This window comes from Eptesicus fuscus, chromosome 11 (assembly GCF_027574615.1).
Source record: "Eptesicus fuscus isolate TK198812 chromosome 11, DD_ASM_mEF_20220401, whole genome shotgun sequence".
Taxonomy (NCBI): domain Eukaryota; kingdom Metazoa; phylum Chordata; class Mammalia; order Chiroptera; family Vespertilionidae; genus Eptesicus; species Eptesicus fuscus.
Window position 1 is genome coordinate 9,215,143 of NC_072483.1, and position 13,798 is coordinate 9,228,940.

General features: G+C 43.6%; 1 protein-coding gene across 2 annotated transcripts in view; it reads right to left on the bottom strand.

The window, feature by feature from the left end:
• Nucleotides 1–2,428: 2,428 nt before the first annotated feature.
• Nucleotides 2,429–13,798, bottom strand: part of CFAP221 (cilia and flagella associated protein 221) — a 103,170-nt gene continuing 91,800 nt past the window's right edge. Inside the window, exons 21-23 of one of the 2 annotated variants that reach the window (XM_008143445.3) lie at nt 13,308–13,400; nt 11,599–11,694; nt 2,429–2,655 (exon numbers count right to left, since the gene is read on the bottom strand). In XM_008143445.3, the coding sequence (XP_008141667.2) occupies nt 2,547–2,655; nt 11,599–11,694; nt 13,308–13,400 (298 nt within the window). In that variant the 3' untranslated portion in view covers nt 2,429–2,546. The remainder of the gene's footprint in view (nt 2,656–11,598; nt 11,695–13,307; nt 13,401–13,798) is intronic. The other variant, XM_028148105.2, reaches the window with a different exon arrangement.

The window sequence follows — 13,798 nt, forward strand, 5'->3', positions numbered from 1 at the left end:
TGCCCGCTCTCCCCTCCCGCATCTGCAGAGATACCCCATGCGGGGGCAGCCCCGGCCCAGGGCTCCTGAGTGATCGTTAGGACCTGGCCCAGGGGCAGCGTGTGGCCCCTGAGTGCGTAGACTCATCCTGGGAAGAAAACTAGCCCCTGGGAGGCAAGTGCACCATTTTCTGGTGGGGGTGGGGTGGGAGATACGAATTTTGGACTTCGCGTAGTAAAAGTAATGTGACCTCATTTTATCCCTTAAGCCAGCGATTTTCAGCTGCTGTGCCACAAGAATTTTTAAAACATGCAATACCTGACTATTTAGCTAGGGGCACTGATCTCTTTTCCCTTCGATTGTCAAATAAAACATGACAACAGCCAACACATCCATCGCCATCTGGTGTGAATGAATCAAAGTTATACCCTTTTTTGTCAGATCGGCAAAAAATGTATATTTTGGTGTGCTGCAGAATTTTAGTAATTAGTTTATATGCCCCAGGAGATGAAAAAAGTTGAAAATTGCTGCCTTAAGCTGATAATGTGGGACACATTTGTAGCTTAAAAAAGAGGAGGGGGAGGAGGCAGAGAGAGAACACAGGGTCTGCTGTGACCCTTGAATGAAGACGGTCCTCCGGCAGCAGCAGGCAGTGGGCCTGGCTCCAGCTGCCCCTCTTGCCCAGCACCTATGACTGGACTGGCTCTGAGTGCCTGAAAGTCCCTTCCTGATTCTGCCCAGGCCTCAAAGTCACAGGCCTTCTGGGCCTCACCAGCTTGGAGAGTCTCCTGGCTTCAGGACCTTTGGGTTTCTCTCCTGGGGACAAGTCACACGGCCTCTTTCTGGGGAGGGTGTGAGGACTGAAGGAGCACTGCTCTCACGGGGCAGCAGAGGGCCTGGCACATGTGAGGCCGCAAGGAAAACTGTCTCTTGGATGGAAAGCCTGCCTCATGCCTCACACACAGCCCCCGTGTTAATTACTGCCTCTGTCTCATTCACTCAATATCCACTCAGACACTATCTCTCAAAACCACTGGGTGGTGAGTAGGGTTGCCAGATTCAGCAAATGAAGACATAGAACACCAGTTAACTATGAGTTTAGGACAAACAATGAATTACCTTTTTAGTGTAATATGTCCCAAATAGTACATATGCTACTGGGGCATAAAGCGCTATTTGTTGTATACCTGAGACTCAGTTGTAGCTGGGCACTGCTGTACCTGGTACACCTAGTTTTGAAGAGTGGCAACTGGGCTCTGCCTCCCGTTGCTGGTGTCTTCCTCTGCCCCCGCCCCCCACACCACCCAGGGCATTCCCCACAGGAACTGGTGCATAACTGAGTGATAAAGACTTCTTTTTTGCACATGGGGCTGGGATGGTCTTGGTCTTGGTTTTGGTTTCATGGTGGAAAATCAAATCCCAGAAAAATGTCAGGCTCAATGAATTAATGAAAAGTCCTTTCAAAATTGTATATACAGCCTGATAACAGCTATTTAAATGTATGCATAAAAATAATGGAAGAAATATATCCAGGTATATTTGGATAATTATGGGTTGTTATATTTAGTCCAAGTGCTGCCCTAGCTGGTTTGGCTCAGTGGTATGTACCTGGCCTGCCAGAGGACCCGTGAGAGGGCGCGGTGGCTGAGCACAGCGGATAGAGCTGGTCAGCCTGTGGACTGAAGGGTGCCGGGTTCGATTCCAGTCAAGGGCACATACCTTAGCTGCAGGCTCCTTCCCGGCCCGGGCCCAGGTGGGTGCTCGTGCAGGAGGCAACCAATTGATGTGCTTCTCTCACATGGATGTTTCTCTCTGTCTTTCCCTTTCTCTTCCATTCTCTCTAAAAATCAATGGAAAAATAGCCTCAGATGAGGATTGTACTCCAGCTGCCATTAGCCTTACCAGCTGGTGTAAGTGAACGAAGCCATGTTGACCAACACAATCAAAGGCCTGATTTCTGACATGTTTACAGGGCCCCCGGCCCCTCGGCAATGATCTCCTGCCGCAGGTGCTTCTGAGAGTTCCCAGAGGGGTGTTTTTCTTCCAGTTGCTCTCAAACCAGCCTGCAAGCTCTGCCCCACAATGTCCCCTCCATTTCCAACCCCCCTCGCTGGTGTCTGCCAACTCCTAGCTACTTGGGAGCCAATGTCCTGCCAAGGCTGATCTCTCCCGAAATGGCTGCCAGAGCCAAAGTCAGTGCGGGGCTGGCTCCGTGCAGAGGTGGGAGAGTGCCCCTCCCCACAGCCTCGCTCCTCTGGCCCTGGCGCCACCCCTCCCCGGGACTCTCAGCACCTGACCCCTCGCCTTTCCGCAGAGGCTCACTCCGGGCTCGAAGCCTTTGTCCTGCACGAAGTCTCCCACCTAGAAGCTTTAGACATTGCCATCATACTAATGACCTTTTATTTTTAAAAAGAAAAGTTATAACAAAAATATATACATCATCCACATATCCACATTTCATGTTTTTCTCTAGAAACTTTAATTGCAAAAATGGCTGGAACATAAATGGACACAAAGGACCACAGTGACTTGCAGAAAGCAGAGGAGAGGACCCGACCAGCTGGTTTTTATTCTATAATCAGGTATGCGTTGAGAGTTTTGGCCCGCACATTCTTCATCTCCTCCAGCACTTTTTCTCCTGTCTTCTCCGTTGGTTGTGCCTGGTCTCTCACCTCTCTAAATATCAAAGAACCAGACAAGATACATCAGGGCACTCACAGAACACCTGAGCCACCCACCAATGCCTCAGTGAAGGTTTGAGAAATCGATATATATATAGAATATGTATATATAGAATATATATATAGGATATATTATTACAGAAAACCAGAAAAAACCAAGCCATGCTTAGAGAAAGGGAGTTACATTTTATTAAGGGCAGGGCCAGAGAAAAATGTGCCTTTCAAATTCTGCCCCCACCCCCACATGGAGGAAACCTTTTCTATTTATACTTTTCCTAGCTCTTTTGTCTCCCAAATTTGGAATGAGACTTCCGGGCATTCTGGGAAAGAAGGCCTACATTCTGGGAAGGGGCCATGAGACCATATCTCAAGGCCTGGCCTGGTGTCAGCACTGACAACTCTGTGCTGGGTATAGTCCACAGCCTCTCTGGAATGGGAGTAGTCTTATTTTCCTTATTATTTAAGCAAGCAAGCATTTATAGAAGCCAAAATAGCAGGGTTAAAATTTTAAACAGCAGTTTTTATATAAGATGAATGCTTCAATATATCCTATCTAATAAAAAAGTAATATGCAAATTAACCACCACTCTGCTACACCCACAAGCCATGCCCACCAGCCAATCAGGAGCAAATATGCAAATAAAACCAACCAAGATGGCTACGGCCACAGAGAGCAGGAGGGAGGCTTGGGTTTCCCTGGCAATGGAGGAAGCCAAGCTTTTCGCCTGACCTTGCCAGCCTAGGCCTCCACTCAAGGCTACAAAGTTTCAATGATAGAAGATACATAAATCCAAATAGAAATGGCGGCAGCCACGGGGCTGGAAAGAGCAGGAGGCTAGGGTTGCCCCCGGCGATGGATGAAGCCAAGCTTTCCACACACCCTGGCCAGCCCAGGCCTCCGTTTAAGGCTACAAAGTTTCAATTTATAGAAGATACATAAATCCCAACAGAAATGGCTGCCACCATGGAGCAAGCAGAAGGCTTGGCTCCGCCCCAGGCTACAAAGTTTCAATTGTAGAAGATAAATAAATCCCAAAAAAAATGGCTGTGGCCACTGAGTGAGCAGGAGGCTTGGCTCTGCTCAAGGCTACAAAGTTTCAATTATAGAGGATAAATAAATCCCAGATACCAGGGCCTCTGCTTGGGTCGCCAGGGGGCGTGGCTGGCCTGCAACCCACTACAGGCCCCTCGCCCAGGCCACCCATGCCCCAAGGGAACCCCCACCCTGATCCAGGACACCCTTCAGGGCAAACCAGCCAGCCCCCACCCATGTACCAGGCCTCTATCCTATCTAATAAAAGAGTAATATGCAGATTGGCCATCACTCCAACACACAAGAAGGCTGCCCCGATGTGGTCAAAGATCCTGCCCCCATGTGGACACAAGATGGCCACCACAAGATGGCCAGCAGGGGAGGGCAGTTGTGAGGGACCAGGCCTGCAAGGGAGGGCAGTTGTGGGCGATCAGGCCAGCAGGGGAGGGCAGTTGGGAGGGACCAGGCCTGCAAGGGAGGGCAGTTGGGGGTGATCAAGCCTGCAGGGGAGGGCAGTTAGGGGTGACCAAGCTGGCAGAGGAGGGAAGTTGGGGCAACCAGGCCTGCAGGGAAGGGCAGTTGGGAGGGACCCAGTCCTGCAGGAGAGAGCAGTTGGGGGGGACCAGTCCTGCAGGGGAGGGCAGTTAGGGGCAAACAGGCTGGCAGGGGAGCAGTTAGGCATCAGTCAGGCTGGCAGGGGAGTGGTTAGGGGGTGATCAGGCTGGCAGGCAGAAGCGGTTAGGGGCAATCAGGAAGGCAGGCAGGCGAGCAGTTGGGAGCCAGCAGTCCTGGATTGGAGAGGGTGCAGGCTGGGCTGAGGGACACCCCCCTCATGCACGAATTTCATGCACCGGGCCTCTAGTATATATATATATATATATAGATATATATATAGATATAGATATAGATATAGATATAGATATAGATATAGATATAGATATAGATATAGATAGATATAGATATAGATATATATTTATATTTATATCTATATAGATATATCTATATATCTATATCTATATCTATATCTATCTATCTATCTATCTATATATATATATACACACATATGTATGATATTAGTGGTAATTTAGTTACTAGCGAAAACACTTGGCTCTGAGCTGGCTCTGATCTCACTGCACAGTTTCTTAGCATGGCCAAGTTGCCTAAATGCTCAGTCTCCCTTTCAGATGTAGAAATGGTGGGATCCCCATCTCCCAGTACTATTGCCAAGTGGAGAGAGAAATGACTCACAGACATCCTAGCACAATGTCTTCTGAATGCTCAGTTGGCTAGTTGAGTCTTCAAGTTTGTAAATAAAGTTGACACACAGTATCTCTGACTCTGATGAAGATTCCAGAAAGTGGGGTGTGGTGGGGGTGGGAGCTAGAGCGAGGGTTAAGCACCTGGATGAGTAGTGGCTGACTGGAGCCCAGAACTTTGCTGGGTGTGGCAAGGAGTTGCTGGGTAGAACTTTCCCAGTATCTGGGAGGAAAGGATGAGTGCATGTGGTTCAAAGGACAGATGTATAAAGAGTGAGCTCAGCCATATGATCTGCCTCAACAGAAGAATACATTAGAAAATCAAGAGACTCTGAAACGTTTTCTAAAGAGGGTGAAGTGCAAAGTTCTGCAAATGCCTGGTAGTTCTGCAAAAGCAGAAATATCTGAAAATGGAGAATTAAAATGTTCCCTAATACATATACTTAAAAATTAATTGGCACCATTTTATGGAATCATTAAAAAATATATGGGTCATGTCGCCCTTTAAAGATACCGGTCATGAATATTGAATGAAGTTAGTCTTGCAGTTTCCTGGACATTTTACATGATTCCCTTGGTGGGTATTGAGAGAGCGGAGGTCACCAGGAGGGTAGCAAAGGAACTGTCGGTTAATCATAGCCATCGAGGGAGAGCAGATGGTTCTTTGCATTCATGAAAACAGTATTTGCCAGAAACCAAATAGACAGCAGTCTTCCTGGGGGAATCAAACACCGCTGGCGTGTTCCTTTTGTTCTGTCCCTGCCTGTCCGCGCTCTGGCTGTGTGTGTGCCTGACAGCGAGGCTGACGCTGAAGGAGTGAGGAGAAGGAACAAGAAGGACAGAGAAGACAAAACTGAGCCTCAGATAGTGATAGAGCTAAAGAGAATTTCTGAACCAAAAGAACCTTTGAAAATCATCTATGGGATATTACCTGTTGAAATACTAGTCAGCCAATAAAATGATAATTATGTTGACAATTTTAACACATGAAAAAATGTACAAAACCAATTTAAACTGCAAAATATTTGAATTCAGAATGCATGGCTATGTTTATTGAAATGTATTTTGAAAAAATTGGAAACTAATTTGGTGTGCAAATTATGTTTAGTTTATTTTGTTTGGTAAAGTAGCTAAAATAAATTTTAAAAGGAAAAAAAGATATACCACTTTGGGTGGATATATGAAATAATAACTTCTATTTCACTTAATAATAACTTGATAATCCAGAGGCATTAAACATTAGCTTTGCAGGATGAAAAACCAGGTTAAAGAGCAAGTAAGCAGAGAGGTACTGGATATCCCTCACTCACAGGACAAGCTATTCTATGTTTAGAGGTAATTTTTGAAATAGAAAAAGAAGTTTTAATTAAAAACTCCTAGTCAACTGGAACCTGAAACAAAATGCAGTGCAAAGGGCATCTATTTGCTGAGGTGTGGGAGGTTTCATGTGCTATATAGTGCAACATGTTATTTTACTGGTAATTAATTGATCAAAATAGAGCCCACTGAAATTCTATTTAAAATTTTTATTTCCTAAATTTCCTTTTAGCGGACACTGCCAAACTATTTTCTGAGAAGAGCTTGTTTGTTTGTTTCTCTCTTTTTTAACCTTTATTGTTGTAAGTCTTACTTATGTCCGCCTATTTCCTCCATTGACCCCTTCTAGACTGTCCCTGCTCTCCACCCCAGGCCTTCATCCCCCTATTGTCTATGTCCATGGGTTATGCATATATGCATACAATTTCTTTGGTTGATCTCCTACCCACCCACCCTCCCCCACCTTCCCTCTGAGATTCAACAATATGTTCCATGCTTCTATGTCTCTGGATCTATTTTGTTCATTGGATTTCACACATGAGTGAGATAATTTGATACTTGTCTTTCTCTGACTGGCTTATTTTGCTTAGCACAGTACTCTCCATGTTGTCTCAAAGAGTAAGAGATTCTTCTCTTACTGCTGGACTTTTTTTTTTTTTTTTTTTTTTGTCTAAGAAGCACTTTCACCATTTATTTTGAATGATAACTCTGCTGGATATAGTAATCTTTGTTTCAAATCCTTGTTTTCATTACCTTGAATACTTCATGCCATTCCATTCTGGCCTGTAGCATCTGATGAGAAATCAGCTGACAGCCTTTGCTTTTCAACAAATTGCTTTTCTCTTGCTGCCTTTAAGGTTCTCTCTTTGTCTTTAATTCTTGGCATTTTAATTATGATGTGTCTGGGCATGGGCCTGTTTGGGTTATTCTTGCTTGGGACTCTCTGTGCCTCCTGGACTTGTGTGCTTTTTCCTTCACAGGTTATGGAAGTTTTCTGCCATTATTTCTTCAAACATGTTCCCTATCTCTTCTTCTGGCAATCCTATTATGCGAATATTGTTATATTTCATGTTGTCCCACCGCTCTCTTAAGCTGTCCTCCTGTTTTTTAATTGTTTTTTCTTTTTGGTTCTCTGAGTATGTGATTTATTTCTACCCTGTCTACTAACTCACTGATATGAAGTTACTAAATCTTTACTCATGCTGTTGAGCATCTTTGCCATCATTATTCTGAGTTATATATCTGATAAATTTCTTATCTCCATTTCATTTATCTCTTGTTCTGGAGAATTATCTTGTTCTTTCATTTGGGGCTTTTTTTTTCTTCCCCTTTTTGGCTGCCTGTTTGGTTTTGTGTCAATGTATTAGTTAGATCTGCTATGACTCCCAATCTCTAGTGCAGGACAATGTCAGATGCTGTTTCTGACTGGCCCTGAGTACCCTGTTTGGAGCTATCAGCAATCCACAGCTTGTGGCTCCCTCTGCTGGAGCTGGGTGCCTTTGGAAAGGACCAAGGTGTGCACCAGGGTCTGGTGAAGAGCTTGTTTCTGTAGGTCTCTGAAACCATCACAAAGACACCGAAGGAAACCCACACTAGTCTAAGACGTGGGCATTCCTTTAAACAAAGGCAGGGCCTCTAGCCCTGGCTGGTTTTGTGAAGTGGTTAGAGCATCGGCTGGTGCACCCAAGGGTCTCAGGTTTGATTCCTGGTCAAGGTAATATACTTAGGTTGCAGGTTTGAATCCTGTCCCCGTTTGGGGTGTGTGCAGGAGGCATCTGCTCGATGTATCTCTTTCACATCAATGTTTCTCTCTCCCTCTCTCTCTCTCTCTCTCTCTCTCTCTCTCTCTCATTATCCATCTCCCTCCCTGCTTTCCACTCTCTCTCTAAAAAAAAAAAAGGCAAAAAAGGCAGAGCCTCCTAAAACATCCCAAACACATTTAGAAGATGAACTGAGAAATTTACAACACATATAAGAAAAGGCAATTATCCTTAATATACAAGGGACTCTTATAAGTAAACTAGAGGCCTGATGCACGAAGATTCGTGCAAGAATGGGCCTTCCTTTCCCTGGCTGCCAGCACAGCCTTCACTAGGGCTGGAGCCACCTTTCTACCTTCCCACGCTGCCCAGAGGCCCAGAGCGGCTGGGGCGGTGCGGAATGCTTGCATCATCGCCATGGTGATGGTGCAAGTGTCCCACCCCACCCCCAGTTGCAGTGCCTTTGTATTCAAAATAACCTGCCATCTTTGTTGGGTTAATTTGCATACTCACTCCTGATTGGCTGGTGGGCGTCACAAAGGTATGGTCAATTTGCACCTTACTCTTTCATTAGTGTAGGTAAGAAAAAAAACATTTTCTATAAAATAGGCAAAATAAGACCCTCATAAAAAAAGAAAAATAGCCGAAGCCGGTTTGGCTCAGTGGATAGAGCGTCGGTCTGCGGACTGGAGGGTCCCGGGTTCGATTCTGGTCAGGGGCGTGTGCATTGGTTGCGGGCACATCCCTGGTGGGGGGTGTGCAGGAGGCAGCTGGTTGATGTTTCTCTCTCATCGATGTTTCTAGCTCTCTATCCCTCTTCCTTCCTCTCTGTGAAAAATCAATAAAATATATAAAAAAAAAGAAAAATAGTTGATAAACTAAGGAAAATTTTAATATCTTTTGAAAACAAAACAAGTTAAAGTTAAAACAAGAAGATGGACATTTTAAAATCTATTATATTGGTAAAGAATTAAAAACATTATAATGTTTTGTTGAGGGCATTTGACTGTGGGCAGTCCTGACCTCTGCTGATAGGAGGTACGCTGATGCACTTTGTGGGTGGCAATTAAACAATATGTATTAAAACTTTACAATGCATGTTGTTATAGCATTTACATTTCAGGAAATTTATTCTTAGGAAACACTCTGATAAGTTTGTAAGAAATTATGGCACAAGGATGTTTACTGAAGCACTACTGGTAACAGCAAAACAATGAAAAGAATTTACATGATCATCATAAGAGGGTTGGTTAACTAAATTATGGTACATCTACCAGTGAAATATAATGATGTATGTTTGTATTTATAAATATATGCTTATGATATACTAGTGGTCCCGTGCATGGATTCGTGTACATTGAAAGGACATTAATTAGGAGAAATATTTTAATATCGCTCTTTCTCTATGGTAGAAGTGTCATAGATGAAAGAAAGTAAAATATATATGAAAATAATATATAAACCCATTAATAAATAAATAATAATATCAATAATATGTGAGCGTGAGGCAGTCTACGTTTCTGTTGTTCCAATAGTTGGTGTTCAGATACATTCTGTCGATGCCGCCACTTTCTTTCAGCTTCACAATGTCAACAAAAACAACCAAATTCATGATCGACAATGACAGATCGAAACACACGTGTGCGATTGGCGCCAGTGAGAGCTTTATATGTATCACACATGCGCGAATCAACGTTTATTTTTAAATTGCCAGTGTGCATCAATATACCGGCTGGTCAGTTGGTCACTTAGCCTTTTATATATATAGATTGCTAAATAAAAGTGTAGCCCAGTGGTATGGCTCAGTGGTTATGCTTTGACCCAGGAACCAGGAGGTCGCAATTTGATTCCTGATCAGGGCACATGCGTGGGTTGTGGGCTCGATTCCCAGTGTGGGGCATGCAAGAGATAGCCAATCAATGATTCTGTGTCATCATTGATGTTTCTATTTCTCTCTCCCTCTCCCTTCCTCTCTGAAATCAATAAGGAAATATTTTTTATAAAGTGTAAAAGACCAAATAATATGCCCTAATAGGTTTGGCTCAGTAGATAGAGCATTGACCTGGGGACTGAAGGGACCCAGGTTCGATTCCAGTGAAGGGCACATGCCTGGGTTGTGGGCTCGATTCCCAGTGTGGGGCATGTGGAAGACAGCCAATCAATGATTCTCTCTCATCATTGAAGTTTCTATCTCTCTCTTCCTCTCTGAAATCAATAAAAAAAATATATATTAAAAAGACAAAGTAATATGAATAATATGATTGAATTTTGGTAGAACATATGTACATTTATTTACTTAAATAAATAAATATTTGGAGGACCAAACATCAAAATGTATAAGTTACTGCTTCTAGGTGGTAGGGTTATGTTTTTATTTTATTCTTTATATATATATTTTTTAGTTTTTAAAGTATCTTTTATTGATTTCAGAGAAAGGAAGGGAAAGGGAGAGAGAGTTAAAAACATCAATGATGACAAAGAATCATTGATCAGCTACCACCTGCACACCCCCTACTAGGGATTGAGCCTGAAACCTGGGCAAGAATCGAACCATGACCTCCTGGTTCATGGGTCGACCCTCAACCACTGAGCCACACCAGCCAGGCAGTTTTTTTAAAAAAATATATTTTATTGATTTTTTACAGAGAGGAAGAGAGAGGGATAGAGAGTTAGAAACATTGATGAGAGAGAAACATCGATCAGCTGCCTCTTGCACACCCCCTACTGGGGATGTGCCCGCAACAAAGGTACATGCCCTTGACCGGAATCAAACCTGGGACCCTTGAGTCCGCAGGCCAACGCTCTATCCACTGAGCCAAACCGGTTTCGGCAGCCAGGCAGTTTTTGATTATTTTTAATAATAAAAAGCATTTTTTAAAATAAAAAGAATTTTTAAAAGTATACCTGGAATTTCAAACTCATGAACCATATGAATGACATGTGGTTATGTCCACTATAAAAATATTAATCAATACCAGTTTCCTTAAGGATGATGATGTTTGCTTAGCTGGCTGGCCCCTGATATACAGGCAAAGGGAGACATCAACATCTGCCAAGCATCTGGTTCACATCTAGCAACTAGCTCGGTGTCTTCACATTTGAGTCTTCTTTAATCCTCACAACTGCCTGGGAGAGTTTGTGTTCTGCATGTTACAAATGAGGAAACTGAGACCCAGTTACTAAAGGTAAGTAACGTGGCTGGTGATCTCACATGTCATAAATGGTGGAGTTGGGACTCATAGGTCTCATTTGCCTCCAGAGCCTGGAATGAAACTCCTTTCATATGGGATGAAACTCCTTCACTATCAATAAGAAACAAACACATCTCTGAGATTAAATGATAAGCAACTGGAAAAATTGGATTCAGTTTTTAAAGGCATATTTGCTAACAGCATTTAAAGGAATGCAGTGTGCCTAAAATAAAATACATATCTAATTATCAAAAGCATAGGAAACCTCTCTCCCTTAAAACCCAAGATATGTGGATTCAGACAACATGACAGTTCTGTGGTTCGTGTCGGGCAAATTTTATCCACGGCCACCTCTTAGTAGGCATAAAAGTACCCACTTACTTCTCCTTTTTGGTGTCCCTGTGGTCCAACATAGGGAATTCCACTTCGATCATTTCTGGAGTCAACATAATTTCCATATTCTGTTCACAGAGCTCACTGAAAAGGAATAAGAAAACTGTTTAGCTGGAACAGTTTTTCTTTCCCAAAATAAAATAGAGAAATACTGAATCATTTAAGAGTTATTCAACTCTTGTGGTCTTCAATGTTAGTTCTGCCTACTTGTATTGAGTCCGTGTTAAGAGAAGCAGAGGGCTGATAAATTGCTTTCTACCAATGAACAACAGTAGGAGTCATTATTTATTACCAGAGAATAAAAAGCAATTTTTAAAACAGGATTACAGAATTCATGTTCTTTTCAAGTGTACATGGAATATTTACCAATATTGACCATATCCTGGCCTATAAAGAAAGCCTGAATGAGTTCCAAAGATTGAAATCATTCAGAGTACAATCTCTGCCCACAATGGAATTTGAATAGAATTCAACTGCAAAGAAGATAACTGAAAAAAAATCCATAACTGTTTGAAAAATTAAACAATATGTTTGTAAATAATCTATGGGTGAAAGAAGAAATTAAAGGGAAAGAGGCTAGTTTTATCTTTGGTCTGTTATCCCTTAGACTGGGAGTCAGCACGCTTTTTCTGTAAAGGCTTTGCAGGTCACACAGTCTCTTGTGTAATTATTCAACTCTGCTTTTTGTAGCATGAAAGCAATTAGAAAATACTCAAGTAAATGTGTGTGGTTATGTCACAGTAAAACTTTATTCACGAAACCAGGGGGCAGGCCAGATTTGGCTGTAGGCCAGTTTGCTGGGCCCGGGGCTAGAGCTTTGCTGCTTGCTGGTTACAGCTGGGTCACTGCACAGATCAGCTGGAGCAGAGGAGGGTGAGGGAGTGTGGAGGAGGCACACTCACTCCTTGAAGGGCTCTGACCTCAGAAGTAGCAAAGCTCACGTCTGCTCACAGTTCTTTGGCAAGGCCTTAGTCAAATGGATGGCTTAACTGCAGGGGAGGCTGGGAAATATAGCCCTAGTTTTAACTCTGACACTTTAGAAGAAGAGGAGAATGGATTGCTTGATAGCATCGTGTCCATCACACTCCGGTAAAGAGAAATGCTTCCAAGATCGCCAAAGGCAACAAAGGCCTCAAAGTTTGGAACCACAAACAGGAACCCTATTCAGCAGTGAGGCATGACTAGAGGTGGGCCTAGCAGGTTTCTGTTAAGAAAAGTACCTGTGAAAGCTGCAAAAGTTGTTCCAGTCCCATAAGGTTGAGAGCTAACGATTACTAAGCAGCTGTTATATGCAAATCACTATACTGGTGGCTTTGCAAACATGACCTTCCCGTTAGCAGTTTCCTCACCTCTAAGGCAGGGATGATAACAAGAGCTGATCCCTCTCCAAGTCCTACCTGTCTTCCAAGTACTAACCCAAGTCCACACGACACTGAAGTCTTCCAATCCACCCGCACTGCCTCTGCTCTCCCCTCCCTTGAGCTCCCAGACACCTAAAGATCAGCACATTTGAGACCTAGAGACTGTGTATCCCCTGCAAGGAATTTAGCATCTTATCTACTTAGGGGTTCGGCCGGCTGTGAGCCTGGTCTCATTTGGGTGGCAAGCTCAGGCACTGTATGCTCTTCTGAAATCTCTCACAGCAGCCAGCGTAACTGTGGAAACAGACCCCGTTAGAGACGAAGTGAAGACGGTACCGTTCGACTGTGTCCAGTCTGTCTTCTTCTGGTAAGGCGCTGAGAATCGCAGGGACATCGGTAGGAAGCATAACTGAATTGAGGGAGTCACAGCTGTGGGAGAATCACACGAGCAGCCAAAGATAAACGATCACATTAGCAGTCTTGGGGTCTTTGCATAATTTTCTAAAGCACGTCCGTTGTACCCCCGCGGAGGCCTTTACCATTCTGTCCTCCTTCGCTCCTGAAATCCCACTTACGTTTTCCTAGGGGCAACGGCAGGGGGTGTGACAGGTCCCAGTCAAATCCAAGAATATGGTGCCAAATAAGACATTTCCCAGGGTTCAGAAACATAGATTTTTATTTTTTTTTTTGTATAAGAAAGAAGGGAAAGTAAGAAAAATACCTATGTTCTGCTTAGCATTATAAAGAGAAACAAAGGATGGATAAGTTAGAAGACCAAGGTGGTTACCACAAAGGCTGGGAGGGGCCGGGAGGGTGTGACATTGCTC